This window comes from Mastomys coucha, unplaced genomic scaffold (assembly GCF_008632895.1).
Source record: "Mastomys coucha isolate ucsf_1 unplaced genomic scaffold, UCSF_Mcou_1 pScaffold21, whole genome shotgun sequence".
In the NCBI taxonomy this organism is placed as follows: domain Eukaryota; kingdom Metazoa; phylum Chordata; class Mammalia; order Rodentia; family Muridae; genus Mastomys; species Mastomys coucha.
The window spans coordinates 56,036,761-56,057,847 of NW_022196904.1; the positions used below are offsets into that span (position 1 = coordinate 56,036,761).

At 48.6% G+C, this 21,087-nt stretch overlaps 1 protein-coding gene across 2 annotated transcripts in view; it reads left to right on the forward strand.

Annotated features, from left to right (window-relative positions):
- Window positions 1–632: 632 nt before the first annotated feature.
- Pcsk6 (proprotein convertase subtilisin/kexin type 6) overlaps window positions 633–21,087 on the forward strand; it is a 190,090-nt gene continuing 169,635 nt past the window's right edge. For both annotated transcript variants that reach the window (XM_031386912.1, XM_031386913.1), the window contains exon 1: window positions 633–978. In XM_031386912.1, the coding sequence (XP_031242772.1) occupies window positions 706–978 (273 nt within the window). In that variant the 5' untranslated portion in view covers window positions 633–705. The remainder of the gene's footprint in view (window positions 979–21,087) is intronic.

Genomic DNA, 21,087 nt, shown 5'->3' on the forward strand with positions numbered 1-21,087 from the left:
ACAGAAAGAGGCCCAAGATCACATAGATGCTAAGTGGTCAGCTAAGGAGTTCACCTGCACAGCCTTCCTAGCTAAGCCTCAGCCCTGTATGGACGCTGTGTCCCCAATACTCTCGTGGATTCCAGCTAAGTTCGCCACATGCCCTTTGCCCATTCAATGTGGTCTTGGGGTCAGGCCAGGTCCTGGGACACCCTAGTGTTTTCCTGGCATCGTTTCCCCCTGAAGATCCTGCACATTTGCACGTTCACTGCCACAGCTAAGTTGAGCAAGGCTGTCTAGCCTTGGGGACCCCAGCAGGTGAGTTCAGCCTCCAGGGGCGCAACCGGTAGGAAGGTGCGGCTCTAAGTCAACTCCTCCGGGATGTGGGGAACTCACGTGGGATGCCCAGAGCCCTCCCGGCTTCTAGCAGAACGCGCGGAGCCGAGGCTGCCACTCCGGGCAGCGCCGAGTCCCGAGAGACCCGAAGTCTCGAGCCTGCCCCCCCTGCGCCGGCCCCAGGCTGCTGGCGGGCCGGGAGACTGCCGCACGAGCGCGGGCCCAGGGGCGCCACCGGGCCGCGCGGGCGGGAACGCGCCGCGGCGGCCTCCTCCTCCCCGGCTCCCGCCCGCGGCGGCGGCGCTTCCCCGGCGCGGAGCGGCTTTAAAAGGCGGCTCCCCACCCCCCGGCGCACTCGCTGCTCGGGCGCCGCGCGAGCCTGCCGCTGCCATGCCTCCGCGCGCGCCGCCAGCGCCCGGGCCCCGACCGCCGCCCCGGGTCGCCGATGTCGCGCGGGGCGCAGGGGCCGCCGGCCGGCAGGGGCTCCCGCCGCTCCCGCCGCGCCCCTGGCGTTGGCTGCTTCTGCTCGCGCTGCCGGCCGCCTGCTCTGCACTGCCACCGCCGCGCCCCGTCTACACCAACCACTGGGCAGTGCAAGTGCTGGGCGGCCCCGGCGCGGCGGACCGCGTGGCTGCGGCGCACGGCTACCTCAACTTGGGCCAGGTGAGTACGGCCGGCCCCGCGCGCCCCAAACTTTCCCGGCCGCCGGCGGCCACGCGCGAGGGGGCGCCTCGCCAAGCCCGCGGCCAGCGGCGCCGCGTGGGAAGGCGGCCCGCACCGCTGGGGACGGAGGGGGGCTCCCTGCGGTGACTCGCTGGGTCTGCCGTGGGACACTCGGCGGGAAGGAGGTGGTAACCTGCGTGGACGGTCACGCGCGAGAGCCCGAGGCCATGGGTCCCCCGGCGGTGTCGCCGAGCATTCGCACTCGGAAGTGTGGCCTCGGAAGCCCGGGTCGGGCGCCTACACCTGCCCAGCCGCGCTCCAGTTGGCGCCTAAGGGGTCGCTGCGCTCTGCCCACCCGCGCCATCATCAGCGTCTACCCAATTCCCCGTGGCCTCCGAGCCCTAGCTCCGTCTTGGGCCACTCTGCCCTCGACGGGTCGCCCGGGGCTCTGGGCTCCGGTGCGCGCGCCAAGGCTATCAGGCGCTGGTTGGGCGAGATGAGCGTGATCCGGGCAACTCAGGGACTGGCTTTCCCTCGGTGTGGTGCGCCGGTGCCTGTGCCCAGAAGTCAGGTTCGGGTCAGGGAGCAAGCAGGACCTAGGAGCTGCGGGTTGGTTGTAGGCTGAACTCTGCACTTAAAACCTTTCTAGTCACAGACGGATTGCTTTGCTTTAGGGTCTGGATGCAGCTGGAAAAGCAGCTGTCTGCCCACTAGCTACATGACCTTGGACATGCCAATTCTTGATTTGCACCTACGTAGGGGTAGTGACTTTGTACTGCCCGAAGTTGTTGAGATGAGCTGGTAGTGTTCAGAAGCAAGGCATGGAATGCCCTTTCTCTCACCCCTGGTGGTATAAGCTGGCTGTCATTTACACTACGAGAAGCCAAGATAGGACACTAAGTCCACACAACTCCCAAGGACTGCCAAGGCAGGGTGCCTTTTCCTATTGCAGTCCTGCAGAGGGGCAATGGGTCGGGTTGATTCCTGTTTATAGCCCGTGGAGGGGCCTCAGCAGGCTCAAATGTGCAGTCCCACCAGGAGAGCTCTCAGCACCTTGACAGATCCACAAACTACACACTCTGGAGAATCAGGTGAAATGAAGGGAGTGTGGCCTCATAACTCAAACTGCAGTAGCAGGCAGTATTAAATTTAGTTTCATCATTATCTGCGACAAAGCCAGCAACGTGTGCTTGGTCATGATCAAAATGACATTTCTTCCGCACTTGATGTGAGGTGGAAGGCCTCCTGGAAGGGGAAATTCTGCTCTGTGAAGTTCCAGGTCAGAGTTTATCCAAAAGAAAAGAATCAGCTTTTGTGTCTTCAAACATCCAAAGAGCTAACTAAGATTTTGCCTTTTGGTGGCCCTGGCTTCATTGCTCTCTGTAGCTGTCAAAGCTCCAGGACTGATTGTCTGGGCTGAAGAAAGCTCTCCTGTTTGATTAGCACTCCCGGCTCCTGCCACTCTAAGTTGCTCTGTCCAGGTGCCCCGGCAATTTGTCTCAACTAAAAGTGATTCTTAAACTGGGTGGTAAATTACAAAGTGCCTGGGATTTGGGTCCCTATAATTAAGTGAGGAGAGAGGAGGTGAAGAAGAACTCTGCTCTACAGTACAGGAGGCAGAGAGGTGTAGTTAGCTCTTCCTTTGACATTCTTGGAATAACCTTGCTCACCTCCTGGGTGTGCTAGCCTTTGAATCTACTGTATCTCACTGAACTGCTCATGAGCAAGGTCTATGCTCCTGATTTTGCCTGTGGGTGAGAAGATTTTTTTTTTAGGCATGTTATGATGTTCTTGGGTGGCCCCAGAGGTCTCTCTGAACAGTGCACACAGACTCCACACAGCCTGTCACTCCACTTGGTAGGCCTTGTTCTGGGAGGGATGCGATGGGGACATTCCGAGCTGCGAGATGACTGGTTTGGGGGTAGGAGCTGTCTCCAAGGAAAGCCTTATTATTTCTTTATTCCCAAACCAGCTTTTCTTTCCCTGCCTTTAAGTGGGGCTAATGTGGAAAAGGCCCGGAGCTTTCCAACCTCTACCTACTCAGTAAGAACTCTTTAAAAACCTTATTGCCATTTTCAAGCAGGAGAATTTGTGAGTCATGAATAAGATGTAGATGTTTTTAGTTTTGCTTTATAGATGAGTAAATGGGGTGGGGGGTTAAGAGAGGGAGCTGTTTGTGTTCACACGGTAACCATGTGTCACCCCTGCCATTATGATAACTGCTTTGTCTCTTTCTGCTTTCTCGCCTCCGAGACTGCGACCGCCTTTGTGTGACTGTTTCTTCTAAACCCTTGATGGGCAATTAGAGCTCTGTTCTGTACCTGCCTGAGTCACAGCCTTGGTTTTCTTGTCCGTCTTTCTGGCTGTGCTCTGACATTCTTGCTCGACTGTTTTATTTTTATACAATTGATAACCTGATTTGATTTATTTAACGTGATCCACAGGTAACTCAGGGCAGCAATTATTGACCTCTTTCAAATTATGGATCTCTTTCAGTCTGATGCAGGTTCTGTCCTTTTCCATTAAACACTATGCATCTAATAAAGGCAAGCTAGCTGCCGTTTCTTCCTCTTAGGCATCATTCCAGGTAATGCAACAAGTTTGTTTTTTAGCAAGAAATAAAAGTCATGGGCCAGTGAGATGGCTCAGTGAGTAAAGGGATTCCTGCCAAGTCTCATGACCTGGACTCGATCCGTGGGACCCATGTGCTGGAAGGGGAGGACCAACTCCCAAAGTTGTCCTCTGATTTCCATGTGTATGCTGTGGCACACACACGTGTGTGCGCATCTGAACACACACAAAGTAGATAAATGAAACAATAGTTTTAAAAAAGTAAAAATTAGGAAGGGTCAAATACTGTCATTGACAGTTGCCACAACTATATGGATAGAGAAAGGAAGGGAACCTAGAGAGATTAGTCATGAGCACTCATGAGAGAGTTGAGCGGGCTGCTGGGTGTACTCGGCAGGTAGAAGACAAGAGTGACTGTAGTTCATTTCATCATCAAAGCTGTAAGATACTTAGGGATGAGTCACTTGAAGGGGAGAATGGATGGAAATGTTTTCATTTGGGGGAGTCAAGGAACGGATGGTGCTGATGCTCTGTCACTGGACCACAGCCCCTGTGAAACTATTTGCACCTCCCATGAATCCATTAATCCATTGTAATCTCACAAATCCCCATGGGATTGAACTATATGTAGACTCCACAAGTGAACCATAGAGTTCATATGGTATAGTGAGGTCCAAGAATCCCTCAGACAAGTCTGGGAAAGAAGAACCAGGAGGGGTGCTGGGATCACAGCAGGCTGGCACTGGGCCAGCCATGGTTCCACCCATCCGTGGAGTGGACTCAAAGCCAAGGGTGCGTGGGAGCCTGTGCGTGCCAGCTGAGGAACTACAGATGGATGAGGAAAGATGGGCCATTTAGTTAATAAGTGGTTCTGGAAGAACGACTGTCCCACATGGAGAAACAATTAGACTCTTAGCCCACACTATACATATGTTAAATTCTAGACGGGATTAAAGCTCTGAGTGCTTATAAGACTCTGAGAAAAGTATATCCTGGCCTACCCTTATGGCGCCAGGAAAGGAGGGGAGGTCTTAAACAAAATAGATTTGAATTTGGGATTTTTAAAAATGGGACAGTAGTAACTATTTTAAAGTTCTTGGTCTAGAAATTTAAAGAAGCAGCCGCTGGCTTCTGCTAGCCTCTGCTCCAGCAATCCGGCTCTTATGATATGCCTGCCCGGAGGGTTCGCTTCTCATTCTGGTAGTCTGAGGTTTCTCTTAGTCTGGCATTTTTATTTTTGATTAAAATTTTGAATAAATATTAGAGCTCATAAATAACAAACTGGTATAAAAGGAAGAGATTGCCAAGCAAAAAAAAAAAAGTCTGTACAAAGGGCAGTCCTCTAAGAGTATTAAGAAAGCAATAGACTGGGAAAAGAAAGTAGTTAGAGAAGATAACTGAAAAATCAAACAAATGAATGAGAAAACAGATAAAAGCTCGGTAGAAAAGCAGAGACATATGTGAACAGAGGTCACCCAAATGGCCAATAAAAAGAAGGCGCTTAGCCTGGCTGGGAGCTGCCCCAAGGCAACAGGGAGACACCATTTCACACCTATCTGATTGGCAAACCCCCGACAGTGTCAGTGTCAAGTGTTGGCAGGGATGTGGAGCCTGGAGACCTCTTGTTGCTACTGGTTGAAATTGGCACCTACTTTACAGAGCATTCTGGTGCTAAGGTGAGACACGCTGCACCAACCACTGTATCGCAAGGCTTGTAACTCGAGAAACTTGCTGTATGAACAAGGAGGCTCAGAGGCGATTGCCCACTGAGACTTATTTCATAAACGAAGGGAACAGCAGCCTAAACAGCCACCAGAAGAAGAGCGAAAAGGCGAGCCAGAAGACTCACACCAGGACATAGCAGGCAGTGGCTACAGACGTGAAGAAGGTACAAATGTACATAGTTCAATAAGCACTGAGTTTTACAAGGCAGCTTCAGAGGTACAATGTTCATGTGAGCTTTTAAAAACAAAGCATAGCATATTATTATTGATGGGTGAGCGTACATGTAGCAAAAATTTAGAAGCCTAGGCTGCAAGGAAAATCCTTCAAATTTTAGTTTGTAGTAGCTTCTAGGAAGGGGAAGACTTACAGCTTCCTTAATTTTTTTTTTTTTTGAATTTTAAAAGATTTATTATTTTACTTTATGCTTGTGAGTGTTTTTCCCACATGTATGTATGTGCAACACATATGTGTGTGGTGCCCGTGGAGGTCAGAAGGAGGGTGTCTAATCCCCTGGAACTGGAGTTACAGGTGTTTTGAGCCACCTTGTAGGTGCCTGGGACCTGAACCCTGGTCCTCTGAGAAAGCAAGCAGAACTCTTAATTGCAGAGAGATCTCTGCAGCCGCCTTTATGTCCTCTGTGACTGTACTGGGTTAATCTACTCAGGAAGCAATGCTTCTGTGTCAGACATGGGCATTGTGTGCTTTTGTTCTTCCCTAAGCAATATGGAGCAACTCTATGCACAGGCCCACTTGGGATTAGGTGTCATAAGTCATCTCGTGATGATCTAAAGTGTGAGGGAGGATGCTCTTTACAAATAACCCTGTCATTTGTACAGGGAGGCGAACATCCTTGTTTGTGGTATCTGTGAGGATTCTAGAACTTCTCCTGTGGGTAATGAAGAACAACTGCACTAAAAGAGACATATCTGGCTAATATTTGAATTATATCCAGATATTTCACATTTTTTTCTTCAAGTCAGAGTACATTACATATGATTCTGCACGTGTGCCTATAGCATGCCTATGTACATGCATCCATGTCCACATATACATCGACGCATAAAACGTCTTTAAAGGGGAAAAAAACCACAGTGTTCTTGGACTTCCTGGAACACATTCATGGGTACCTAAGGTACCTTTGGGCCTGGGTTAAGAAGCTCTCACTTTAAAACCCCCCAGAAGGGAGCCATCCACTTGTCAAGGAGATAGCTACTTACAGAAAGCCTGGGCATAGATCACAGGCTGTTTGGACAGAATGGCACCAAGCCCCGAGCACTCTGACTCCTGGCCATTGCCAGTCCCTTCTAACGTTTTTTGTTCTCTTTCTTGGCGGAAGGTCCCTCATTCCAGCACATGTACTCAGTTACCTCTGACACTGATGATTCCTAGACAAGGCAAGTTGTTTATGGGCTGGGCAGGAAACGCAATCCTGTGCACACTCCGAACTGAACTGCAGCTAGGCATCTGCAGCTCTTAGGAGTGATGTTTATCTGGAGGGTGGCACTCTGACACACTGCTTCCCTCGTGTTTTTGCTTTGCCTGGGGTATTGAGCTAATTTGTTAGTTCTAAGTTTGAACATAAAAGAGCAGGCTGGCTGCCAGGGCCCTAAAAGATCTAAGAGCCTTAAATGATTTTGAACTTGCCCTAAATAGTCATCCTTAAAATAGCTGGCGAGCAGGCCATCCCTGGCCTAAAATTTCAGGTAAGCCTGTGGAATCCATTTGTCAGCAGAGGGAAACGGTTGCGCTGTGGACAGCTTGTCCTCACAAGGAAAGAGCCAGCTGAGGTCTTAACCAGGTGTTAGAATAGCGAGCCAGAACTTGTTCCCGCTGAAGCACTGGGAGCTTGATGGGGACACGGCGATACCCAAAGTGCCAGTCGTTTGTGACATAGTTCTTAAGGACTGCTTTTTGGTCAGAAGCTGTCTTGCTGTTATGCCCAGCTGGCTGGGGAGAGGTCCTGGATGTGCACGGGGGACCCAGACAAGATTAGCATTCTGAGGCTTATGTCGAACTGTCTCAGTGGGCATCTGTTACTCAATAGTCAAAGTGGACAGGGCTTTGATTGACTAGCTTACCCTTCTGACTCACTGGGACTGAGGTGGAGAGCAGTGACCAGAGCTGATCTGGCTAGGGTGTGTGGAACAGGAAGACCCCTAATGGCAGGGTCCAAAGGCAGACGTGGAATGAGGTCTGAATGTCTAGCCAGCTGACCAGCCTGCTGGAACTGTTCAAGTGTTTTCCCAGCAGACATCGGTGGGTGAGCACATCAGAAACACAGCAGTAGACCCGGGGCGAGGGAGCCTGCAGACACTGAGACTCAGTGTGCCTTGCCTTTTGGGTGGCCGTAGTGGGCCACACAGCGGCTGGTCAGATTCTGTTTCCCACTGTCTAGCAATCCCCTGCTGTCCTGGGAACATCCCAAGCTTGTTTGGGCCTTGGAGCCTCTGCACAGACTTTTTTATTTAAACTGATTTTTGAGCCCTTCTCAGCCAAATCCAAGTCCTCCCAGGATGGGCACACAGAAGAGCTTCCGTGCACCTGTTCTCTCAGTGCTGCTCTTCCTCCTGGCTGTCAAGGCTGTGCTGTGACCTTGGGTAATGAGAAGCCCTGGCATGTCCTCACGCTGTCTGATGTTTCTTGTGTGAGTGCCTGTGGGACGTAACTTTAGGAAGGGACCCTTGCGCCAGTTCTGTAGGGAGATGTCACCTACTGGCCATGAGGTATTTGGTTCAATTAGAGTCTGACGAATTCTTGATTGACAGGCCCTGGGCCCAGACCCATACAAAGTGGCTGACTTTACACGTTTGTCACCTTTGGCAGGTGACCCTGTCCCCGCTTCTCAGTCAAGGGCAAGTCACCCTCTCGCTGAAAGCTTTCCTGTTCCTGATGAAATAAACGATTGACTAATGATGCCACAGTCAGTGTTTTCCGTCCCTTCCGCCTGGCTCTCCCTTACCACATACGCACTGTGCTTGGCATGCTGTCCTCTCTAGGACAGTGGGCTTCTCCTTAGCATTGAAACTTAACATCTCTCAATGTATTTTTTTTTTTAGTTTTTCGAGACAGGGTTTCTCTGTGTAGCCCTGGCTGTCCTGGAACTCTGTAGACCAGGCTGGCCTCGAACTCAGAAATCCACCTGCCTCTGCCTCCCAAGTGCTGGGATTAAAGGCGTGTGCCACCACCGCCCGGCCTCTCAATGTATTTTTAAAAAACTAAACTTAGTCCCTCTAGCCCTAAGGTGGTACACTCAGACACTAACTGTATGTTATCACCTGGACACACTTAGCTGTAAAACTCACTCTCTTGTGTCCCCGTTTCATACAGGGACTGCCCACTCCGGTACCTGAACTGAAGGCCTGGGAGCTGCCTCTGGCTCCAGTTGCTCACACCTGTTCTCTAACCAGCCCTATATCAATGCCAACTGACTGGCTCTGAGGTCCCCTGCTCCTCCTGGCACTGTGCAGCACAGGCCAGGTCCCTCTAGGCCCCTTGCTTGTCCACCAGGCTACTGCAATGCCTCTGCCCCACCACCGCCTTGCACCCCAGTCCCAGCTGTATACCTCTAAACCTCTTTCTTCATTCTCATGCTTCCCCTGGACTTCCCTTATGTTACCATCGTCAGCCTAGAGTGGACCTCATCCTCCTGTTTATCCCTCATCTTTCCCAGCTCCACTGTCAGCAGCCCTCCCCTGAATTCCCCTGCCTAGAGAACATGTCTTCTGGACTCCTCATCACTGTCATCATCTCTGATATTTATGGCCTGCTGGCTTGTCTGCCACTTAGACTCCAGGCTCTTTGGTAAGTCTGGAGTTGGTCCCCTGGTTGTTCTTCCTCTGAGGTCAGTTTGGAGTCTATGACTAAGAAGCCTCACCGGGAGAGCATGGACCCTGTGCTCATTTAAGCGAGTTCTTCAAGGCTTGAGGAGGTCAGGCCCTAGCCCTTATGTTATTGAACATCTCTTCCCCACTGCTTTTTAAATTTTAATCCTTTGTTTTTCAAATTCACTAAGCCCTGTGTGTGCATATGCATGAGGACACCCTCCTGAGACACTGCCTTTGCTTCTGGGTCAGGTCAACTCCACACTGAGCTGGGAGCCCCATGTGCCCTGGCAGTGCCTAGGGTCCTGCCATGCCTGCCTCCCATCTCATCATTCCATGGAATCCTGCATCTTCCTGGTGTACTGGTGCCTCTGCTTTGATTCTGAAGATAGTGATGGGTGCAAGGCCTGACTGGTCCTGCAGGGAACCAAGATGAATAGCCATCAGCTGTTGGGAGCCTCACACTCCGTGGGATGGGATCAGCAGCCTTGGGTTCCCATAGTAACCAGTCCATCAATGCCCTCAGTGTCGAGATGGTGGCACCGCAGAGGGGAAGAAATAGTCTCATTGTCTCCCCTTTGGCCGCTTGGGCACAAACAAGCCGCACCCCGCAGGGCCCTGCAGTGCGCTGAGGTCCAGCCAGATTTGCTGCCCTGCAGTGGTGTGCTACACATGTCCCCTCCTGAACTGGGCCAGGAAGCGACCATCACGGTCAGTCTTGGACCCTCATAGGGACTCTTGAATTTCTGCCACTGGCCATCAGCAGCAGTCACAGAGTCCTTGTCGACTAGGGCCAACTTCTCAATGGCCAGCCAGGCCACTCCTGCCACAGGGTAAACAAACCCCCTGTGTTTCTGAAGGAACCCGGATTTCCAAACTTTCTCCCTTTGGTTTCCAGTCATCCTGGTGAGGGACAGGTTACCAGCAGTGTGTGTGTATGTGTGGGTGTGTGTAGGGTACTACTGCTTAATTCAGGGCCCTTTCCAGAGCTCCCTGGGGCTCTCTATACCCCAAGCCTCCTCTTTGTCCACCTTGTCTCTTTCCCTGTCCTTCAGGACAGAAACCAGGGTATCTCCTTGGATTTTTCTCTTCCCCGGTATTGGCAGCCACTAGGTACAGTCCCTGCCAGCCTGCCTCCAGTTGCCTCTCATGCCCTACCCCCAAGCCAGCAGCCACACACAGCCCAGGCCAGCCCCATGCTCTGCTGACATCCAATATCTGCCTGGTTGCCTTCCCTGACTCCCTTCTCAGCCTTGACCTCCACCACCAACCAGAAGGTTCTTTAGAGCCACAAGCCTCACATTCTCCCTTCCTAGTTCCAGAGCATTAGAGGCTCCCATGTAGCATGGCGCACAGCCCCAGGGAGGGGCCCAGTCTGCTTCCTGCGCATCCCTAAGCCTCGCTCCTTGCTCCAGCAGTGCCAGAACTTTGCTTTTCTGGAAACTTTACCTGTGTTCTTTCTTTACCTCTGTTGCTTGTTATTCCTCACATTTTCTCTCCATGTGATCTACATAGAGAACTTCATCAACCTGTCTACTGCTAACAGGGTTGAGCACTGTCCATCCAGAGCTCCATGAAGGGTCTATCTTCTCTCTGGATAACAGCATGGTATAGAATTATCTTAATCATACCTGTGTCTCCTCAGGACCTAGCCTGCTTCCTGGCATATAGAAGGCTCAGTGAATATGAAACCTTCACTTTTTTTTTTTTAAATTCCAGGTGGTTTCTTGATTCTACTCACTGGGTAAATGATCCCATGGGTATGAATGAGGGAAAATGCTAACTTTATTTTCACATCTTTTTTTGTTTGTTTGTTTGTTTTTGTTTTTTTGTTTTTTTGAGACAGGGTTTCTCCATATAGCCCTGGCTGTCCTGGAACTCACTTTGTAGATCAGGCTGGCCTCGAACTCAGAAATCCACCTGCCTCTGCCTCCCAAGTGCTGGGATTAAAGGCCTGCGCCACCACCACCCCGCTATATTTCACATCTTCTATTGACTTCCAGGTTTGTAACTGTCGAGGTCATGTACGGGGTTTCTATCCAGTGACATCTTTTGGTACCTTGCTGTTGGGTGGCTTGTTCTCCAGGTCTTGTTCCACAAATTCAGGGTTACCTGCAGGAACTTAAAAATCAAGGCCAAAGGACAGAACTGATATATCTGGCAGTATCCAGAGTCCATGTCTTAAAGTAAGGGTGAACCATTTGCTCCTGAGTGGACAAAGAACCGGAAGAATGCAGCAGGATCAGGGAGTGGAAGTGGAAGGAATAATGGATGGAGGGCAGGAAGGGTGGCAGAGAAAGAGTCTGGCCTGCCCCAAGCCTCTGTGCGAGTCTTTAGTGAAAGTCTTAGGCCTTGAAGTGACAGTCTGGATTCTGATCTCACTGTGTCTCAGGTGTGACTGTTTTTAATTGTATGGCAACTTAGTCAGTGGATGCCACTCCCACCATGACTGTCACCATCCAGCTTTTAACTGGTCCTAGATTCCTGGCATTAACTTCACTAGACAGATGAGCAAATTGACCTCCAGAGAGGTTGAGTAAATTACTACATCTTAGTGGATGCCAGCTCAACAGCTTGGCAGCCTGATGTGTAGGCAGGCTTACACTTAAAGCCTGGCAGTGCCAGCCTTGTTAGAAAAGGTACAAAGAGAATATACGAGCCAGTGGGGGTTTGAGTCAAGTTTTCCAACCAGCTGAGAGCAGAGGGTTGTAGCCCAGGCAGGAAGGCTCAGGAGAAAGGGTGGTGCCCTGGGAAGGTGCCTTTGTGGCCCTGCTAAGTGAGGGTGACTTGTACTAGGGATCCTCCCTTCTTATCAGGCCTCTAGCCCAGAGCTTGCATCAAAGGCTTATCTATGCAGGAATGAAGGCAGACCAGCACTGCTTAGGATCAAACCCCTGAGTCTTACACATGCTAGGCAAGCACTCTACCACTGAGCCGCACCCAAGCCTCCCCCCAACCCCAGCTGCAGTTTTTACACTGGATCCAAGGATTTCCAGGGCAGGGAAAGTTTCCTGTATTCCCTCCCCAGCCTAGTGTGTGCCCTCCCCAGCCTAGTGTGTGCCCTCCCCAGCCTAGTGTGTGCCCTCCCCAGCCTAGTGTGTGCCCTCCCCAGCCTAGTGTGTGCCCTCCCCAGCTTAGTGCCTACCCTCCCCAGCCTAGTGTGTGCCCTCCCCAGCCTAGTGTGTGCCCTCCCTAGCCTAGTGTGTGCCCTCCCCAGCCTAGCATATCCCACTGTGTCCCCACCAAGATGGCACTAAGTATCAGAGTCAGAAAGTAGGACTTAGTGAGAGATGAAGAAAAGCCTTTCAGGACCCAGGACTGCACATAGGGTGACACAATGAAGCCACTCTCACCTTACAAAGCCTTGTGGTCTTGATCTGTTGCAGAAATTCAATGCAGTCAATAAAGTAAACATTTAAATGCAGGAAAAGATTGAAAACAGAAAACTATAGTAATCATCCAGAGTTCCACCCTCCAAAGGTGATAACAGTTCTTTTTTTTTTTTTTTAATTTTGTTCTGTTTGGTTGTTGTGGTTGTTGGAATTTGAACTCATGACCTTCTGAAGAGCAGTCGGTGCTCTTACCCACTGAGCCATCTCTCCAGCCCCGTGATAACAGTTCTTATTTGGACCATATCCTTTTGTCTCCCCCCCCCCCCCCCAGACAGGGTTTCTCTATGTAGCCCTAGCTGTCTTAGAACTCACTCTGTAGACCAGGCTGGCCTCGAACTCAGAAATCTGCCTGCCTCTGCCTCCCAAGTGCTGGGATTAAAGGCATGCATCACCACTGCCCAGCTTCTTTTTGTTCTTTAATCTTTGTGTTTGGGTGTGTGTGGATATGGATGTGTGGGCCATGGGACACGTGAGGTCAGAAGTCAGCCTCAGCTGTCAGGTTTTCAACTTCCACCATGTTTGAGACTGGATCTCTTGTTCTCCATTATGAATGCCAGAATAGGTGGCCCATGAGCATTCAGTATTCTCTGATCTCCAATCTCCATCTCTTTGTAGGAGTGCTGATATTAAGATGTGTGCTACTGTGCCCAGTCTTAGGTGAGATCTGAGGATCCAAACTCATGTCCCCACATTGACACAGCAAGTGCTTTACTATTGAGCCATCTTCCTGGCCCCCTTTTCATTATCTTTATAACTGTGTGTGCACATGCACACATACTTGTGCTAATATATGTGTATACACACTCATATATATATGTATATATATATGCACAAATGACTTATACAAATAGACTGTGTAGTTTCAAAACTTATCTCTCTAAGTTAATAACCATTCTCTGTTGTAATTTTTAATGGCTGGTATGCCATTGTGTGGTTGGCAGATAATTGGCGTAATATTTCCATGACATTTAGGTCAAGGGATTCTTTGTGTTGGGACGAGCTTGGTTTGGAATGGCAGGACCTTGAGGGGAGGTGGCTTCGTGGCTTCCCAGTCCCCTGCTCACACCTCTATTGACAGTGACCTGTCCTACTTTTCTGTCCTTGTAGAGCTTAGAAATATTTGTTTAATTTAATCCCTGAGGATATTGTGAGAATTTTTTTTATTATATTTAAAAATTACTGGGAGCTAGAGAGGTGGTTCAGTGGTTAAAAGCACGGGAGGCTCTTCCAGAGAACTCAGGTTTGATTCCTAGCTCTCACACGGGAGGTAACCACCATCTGTAAGTCTAGTTCCAGGAGGTCTGATGCCCTATTCTGATCTTTGCAGGTTCTAGGCATGAATGTGGTACATAGCCATACATGCAGACAAAATACCCATATGTATAAAATAAAAAGAAATGAATATATAGATTTGTTTTGAAAAATCACAGGACTGGAGATAGCTCAGTGGCAGAGCACTTGCCTACCATGTACTGGGCCCCGGGTTCAATCCCCAACATTGAAAAAAACTTAGTTATGACTTCTATAGTCATGTTCCCACCATAGAGTTCAAACAGTGCATTTTGTATAAAGAGGAAGAAAATCACAAATGTCCTTGCAGAACTCATCTCAGTTGTCCCTACCTCCTGATATCACCACTGCTCACATCTGTCTGTGTGTGTTTGTATCCTTAAAAGACAAATGTGGACATGTGCATATACACAACGTTGGGCTTGGATCCAGCTCAACATTTTTTAATACCTAGCTTTCTTAACCACCCTGGAAGTTCCTTGCTGGTACATAGAGAGCTGTCTGCTTTCTTGATAGTATAAGGAGCTTTATGTCATCTTTATAGCTGTGACATATATCTTGTTGCACTGTTCACCCATGGGTGTTTGTTTGCCTTACCTCCGTGCTACCCTGATCCTTCTTATTCATTCCTCTCTGGGTGCGTGCATGAGACTTTCTCATGGGATACATAACAGCAAGAACAAATGTAACAATCAATGAGAGTCAAGACACCTGTCTGGTTCTGGCTGTGCCACAGATGATTTTCTACCTGCTCTCCCTTGTACTGATTCACGTACCTTCTTAGAAAGCTTTTGAGGCAGGTGCTATTATTCCCATCTTATGCATGAGAAGGTCAGTCCATGGCTTCACAGCTTGTAAATGGTCCAAGGTTTAGACCAAGGTAGCCTGGCTCCAGAGAGTGAGGGCATGTGTTATAGTATGTCTTCATGTTACAGTGGGTTGGGTATTGGGTACTTCCCAAGGTAGGTGGACAATGGTTGACGGTCACCAGAAGAGTGTGAGGAGGTCATTGTTACTATTTTGGGGTGAAGGTGGTTTCTTGCTGTACGCATCAACTCTACTGTGCAAGATTAAGGTTATTGGCTTTCTCTGTAATTACAGCTTAAGCCAAATATCCCTTCACATATCTAATCTTCATTTCATTCTTCTCAGAATTGCCTATTTATATTCTTTGCCTAGTTTTGTCTGAATAATTTAGGTATACTCTATGTATTTTGAAGACCCATCCCTATTTGTTTGGTTTGTTTTCTTTTTTTAACAACACTGTAGCAATTTCTTTGAACCTAGTTCAGTGGGTTTGTTTGTTTCTCTGTTGGGTTTTGAAGTAGGACCTGGAATGCTATTTGTTTGCAAGGCGTTGGGCCTGACTTTTGTATATTTCAGGGATGAACAGGTCTAGATCCCTGTCTACAGCCAACAGAAATTTAACCACTGAAGAGGAACATCCAGGTGCTACTTTGGGCAACATCAGGAACTTGTTCCCAGGGGTTTCAGGGAAGGCTTTGTGACCAGTAGCATCTGAGGGCCTCACAGGGGTTTTCTTGGCCAGAGGAACAGGCAGGAGGTGGTGTTTGGGCAGCATCTCATTTGGAAGCAACTCTCCTTAAAGTAGAGAATCTCAGGCAAGTGTGCTGAGGGAGTAACCAGAGGGACTGGTGGAGGGGTGAAGGTAGGAGTGGTGAGACAGGGGTGGCTGGGGTGGGCATGCTGTTAGCAGAGCCTTCCTCAGTGGTGCCTCCCAGTGTCCAGGTGATGCTGCTGCCTAGAGGGCTTACTCATTCCAAGCATAGAGCAGAGTAGGTGGAGAATGGACTATGGGGTGCATGGGAGGAAAAAAATCAGCTAGGTTAGTGCAAGGTTTGAGAGAGAAACGTTCTGGAGGGGATAGGGGCTTAGTGGAGGCTGGAGAGATGCTCAGAAAGTCAGAGCACTGGCTGCTTTTCCAGAGGAATTGGGTTCAATTTCTAGCAGCCTCACGACAGCTCACAATTATCTATAATTGCCATGGGATTCAATGCCCTCTTCTGGCCCCCACAGGCACCAAAGACACAGTGGTATGCATAGTCAGACCTGCAGGCAAAGCACTCATGCATATGAAATAAAATAATTTGCACTTTATTGTGCAATTTTGAAGACCAGAGTTCAGATCACAGTACCCGTGTACCCAGCCAGTCATCCTGTAAGCATCTCTAACTTCAGCTTTAAGGGATCTGACACCCAACTTTGGCCTCCATGAGCTCACCCCCAATGCTTATTTGCTTGTGAGTGTGTGAATACACACACACACACACACACACACACACACTATATTTTTTTCAAAGTTCTGACAGCTGGTATGGAGTGTGCAACTTTAATCCTAGTACTCAGAATCAGAGGCAGATGGATCTCTATGAGTCTGAGGCCAGTTTGGTCCACCCAGTGAAGTCCAGGCCCACTAGCCAGAACTACACAGTGAGACCCTGTCTCAAATAGAAAGGAAGAAAGGAAGGAAGGAAAGAGGGAAGAAGGAAATGGATGATAGATAGGTAGGTAGAGATAGATAGATAGATAGATAGATAGATAGATAGATAGATAGATAGATAGATCTGTGAAGACTCTGCCACACATCCGATGGCATCTGGTGGCAGGGGTATTTATCTGCTACTGTTTTCATTCAGTAAAGTTGTACAGTGTATCCAAGCCTGGCCTGATGCCTGACTGGTTCTGAGCTATGGAGATGGACTGGGGTAGGCAGGCTGTGCATCCCAGTGGTCCCTCTCCTATGACAGCTTTAGCTTCCTGCATGTCCTCTCTGAGGGTCACAGGAGAAGCCTGTGGATCTCTGTCTGTCAGACCCCCACATCCTTGGATCCCTGCCTGTGTCTCAGTTGGAGTTTATTTAGGTGTGTCTGTCTGAGAACAGATTTTGACAGAAAAATAAGTCCATTCTTAGCTGACACTGGGCTTGGTCTCACACACATCCTTGTCTTATGCTGCTGATTTTTAAAAGTTAGACAAAACCCTCAATTTATATTCCTCATGATAAAGCCCAGTTTTTCTGGAATAGAAAAGAAACTATTTCTGTCTTGCTGTCAAGAGCTCATTAACACACTTTCTTTACAGCCTCTAATGTGTCATGTGCAGGGATGTGATACTATTAGAAAAGAACAAGAACCCAAACAAGAAAGCCAGCTTCATTTCAGTGGCTTAAACTAGGTTCTGTCCCTTGGTTCGGCCAGTTCAAGACCCCCTCAGCCCCTCATTTAAACAATTGTTTTACTTTGGCAGTGCTGTGAATGGAATCCAGGACTGCATGCCAGCTAGGCCAGTGCCCTGTCATTCAGCCACACCACCAGCCTGCTTGGGGAATGGCTGCTTTCTTTTCCCAGAAAGGTGTGTGTCCTTGTACACAATATTGTCACAATAACTTCCTAAGCACGTACTCCTTCCCCATTTCTTAGGGATGTAGCTCTCTACTTTTTGATCGCTAGTCATGACAGGAGCATCAGAAAACCAAAAACCAAACTGACTCTGTCTCCTGTTAAGTCAACATCAAATGCGGATGAGTCTCTGGAGTAGATATGGATGAACTGATGTCACTATATAGCTCCTGCTGGAACTAGGGGTCGCAAACCCACACCATTGCCCTGTTGTTCTGAAGTCCTGAGCATGGACCCTTCTCAAGAAGCCCTGGGTTGGTTTTCTGCTTTCTTCTTGTGTCCGAAGTTCAGCTGGGAAGAGCTGTAGAAAATCCCATCCTAAAGCCAATGACTCAAAGTCACTCTCCAGCAACTGTTTGCTGAAGTTAGTCACTATGTGCCTTTTTTGTACTTGATCTATGCTGATGGCTGTGCCAGCCCCTGGCCTGTTTCCATGCCGGACAGTCTCGTGGCATCCTTAAGGACTGTCGTGAACACAGACCACCTCGTGCAGATTTCTGGCGACTGGTGCTGCCTTTGGGAGATCTTTCCTGCTGAGGCTGAGGAACCTTGCCTGTCTGCCCGATGCTGCCGTCCCCCCAGCTGCCTTGTTTTGTTTGAATCATTCTGTCAGGCTGCATGAATTAGGCTGCAAGTCTTGAGGCGGGGCCATGTTGCTGGGTGCGTCGTGGGCATGAAACTGATGCCACGTGGGTCGTTAGGGGCAATGGACAGAGCCAACAGGAGTATCCTCCCTCCAAACCTACCTATTCCATTTTAAATGCCCTGTCTTGTCCTAAGCTCTTTCATGGAGGTATATTATTAGCCTTGATACCAGAGTAATTTCCGCAACAGCCTCTCATAGCTACAGAGGTTGTGTCAGCAATATGAATGACAGGACCAGGCCTTCTTAGCGACCAGGGGAGCTAGTGCTGTGTGGTTTGCCCACTTGAGAGAAAACAGACCAGGAAGCACAGCAAGCACAGCTGGTCAGAGCTGGTTGCCAATCTGCCTGTGGCAATGCTAGGTTCTCAGCATGTTGGGGTACTGCTTTTTAACTCTTCCCCTAGAGGATTATGGGGTTTCCTGGACCATTTAACTTTTATCACAGTTGTAAATTTGCTGGCACCATCCACATAGGCAAGTAGACAGAGAAATGGAACATAGAACAAGTGGTATAAAGGAACGGACAATGGGTATGCTTAACCCGAAAGACCTCACAAACATCATGCCAAGCAAAAGAGGCCTTGTACCACAACTAGATGATTTCATTTGTAGAAAGCTCTAGAATAGACAAAGCTAAAGGAGTGGAGTGGAGGGACTCAGCCTTAGGGTGGTGGGGTGGATGGGAAGGCTCACAGATAATCTGGGCGAGGTCTTGGTGGGAGTAAAATCTTGGTAGTTCGAAGAGCACAGATATAGAATGGGCTAAATCTCAGCTAATGTGGTGGAAATGAGCTTTTGCTCAGTTCCTCACAGGTGAATTTTGCCTGTGAGAAGAAAAAGCCCTAAGTAAATATTGAACTCTTGATAAGGATGTGTATGTGGAAGTGTTTAAAGGGGAAGTGTGCTGATAATGGCAGTTTACTTTAGAGTGAGCACACCAAGAATAAATGTGCTAATGGTGGGGTGGATTCAGGGAGAGAACCCTGAGGGGACTTCAGTGGTGGAAGAGTGTGCATGTATGTGTGTGTGTGTGGGGGGGGAGTGCAGGGGGTCATGGATAGGGGCATTCACTGCACAGTTATCTCTCCAAACCTTGCTCTGTGTTTGCAAATTTTCATAATAAGATGTTAGGAGATAAAGATAGTTAGGGTGTGGTGGGATGTGGCCCCCTGAGGAGGAAGCCGGTGCTGTCCTAATCACAAAGTTATGTTCACAGATGAAAATTAGAAGCCTTCTACGGGTTTAATAGAGCCAGTGATGTCATCGAGGCAGTAGCAATGGAATCTGACTTTGGGACACTTACTTCTATAGGGTATAGGCCACCTTGGCACCTGAAGGGACAAGCGTGGCTTCTGGGGGTCCTCACTTGCTAGTTCTGTGCTGGCAATCTCAGAAAATGTAAATGAGCCCAATCGCGCAGTCATAGGAACTTCCTGTGCAAGAGTGATAAGCCTGCTGCAGACACCCCTGGCAGCTTCAGTTTGGCTCGCTCTCTGCTAATTATCTTCTCCCGCCCGCTCACTCTGCCACGTTTTCGCTAATTTCAGGATCTGACTGAGTGACTTCCTGAAGACTTCTCAGCCTCTCTTGATTCTTTTGAAATCAAGGGGCAGGACCAGCAGCCACCGTGGTGCAAAGTCCTGAATGGGAGTCCTAATTTGGACCCCTGCCCGTTTCCCCAGGGGTGCCCCAGACTAGATGCAGCAAAGACAACTCTAGTCTTCTTGGGCAGAGCCTCTGCCAGAGAGGGTCTGCTGGTAAATTCTGAAGTGGGGGCGGGGACACAGGAGAAGAATGAAAGCATTATTCTAAGAAGCTGCTTTTATTTATAGATTCTCCCAATTCTATTAGAACGAATGCCGGAGGGATATAAAAGTTGGAACACATAACACATAATAGAAATGAAAGGACGTTAAACTAAACGAGGGAATGTGGTAAAATGAGAAGAGACTCTGTACCAAGGGGAAGATGCGACATTTTTTTTTTTCTGAAATAAAATCATCTTAGAGCACTTTGTACCAGGAAAGCAAATTAAAATAAGGACTTGGTGAGGAGAAAACTTGGAAGGAAGTATAAAATATTTCATAATGAAAAGGAGAAAGTGGTAAGCTGACTCAAGGGGAAAACAAATACAGAGTCTATACTAATTACATTATAGAGACAAATAAAATGTTGAAAAGGAAATAAAGCCAATTAACTACTTAATGGGCTCTAAGAGTCATTTGCAAAATAAAATGTATTAAATATAAAATATGCAAATAGCCATCATTTGCTATTTTTTTCCCCAATAGCCAATACAGTGGCTCCTGTTCTACATACACAATGAGGGAGTTTTGACCACTAACAAAAGGCATTGATGGGCTTCTAATACAAAGTAAACAGCCACTTGTGTTAGGAAGGCTGAAGTCAGACAACACTTTTCAGTGAATGAGGTAGAGTTTGAAGAACATGCACTTAGGGGGAAACTTCTCAGAATCAAGTTTAATGAGTAGGCCCAGTCAGATGGCTTAGTAGTAAAGCCACTGGCAACCAAGCCTGGAGACCTGAGTTCAGTTTCCAGGAGACAACTAACTTCTTTAATTCATTTGTTCTCTGACTTTTACACACATAAGTGTTTGTAAATGTATAAGTAGTACGCAAATAAACATAATTTTATTTTATTAGTTTTTTTTTTTTTTTTTTTTTGAGACAGAGTCTCACTGTGTAGTTGTGGCTAGCCTGGAACTCTCTATGTAGTCCAAGCTGGCTTCAAACCCATAGAGATCCACTTGCCCCTGCCTCCCTTCCTGTACCCCAGTTCTTTCTTCTGAAAAGTGGAAGTTAGCAACACCTAAAGTAAGTACATGCTTGGAATAGTGCTTGTCCCCAGGTGACCGTTCTGCTGCTGATAGGATCATCATCACCACCACCACCACCACCACCATTACCACCACCACCTCCACCACCACCACCATCACCACCACCACCACCATCATCATCATCATCATTGTCGTGATGGTTATCTATGTCAGTGGAGCCAGACATACCAGTCCACCTAGTTTGACATACCAGTATGCCCAGTGTTAAGAATACTGCAATTGCCCTAGGAAAGCACTGCATTTAAAGCAGGAGTTCAAAGCTGGGGAGGCCGAGACCTGAGGACACCATAGAGGCAGCACACCTGCCTAATGTGTCCAGCACCATGGCTTCCATCTCCAGCTGTGGGAATATAGTAGGGTGAAAAGTTTGAATATTGTTGTACATTTG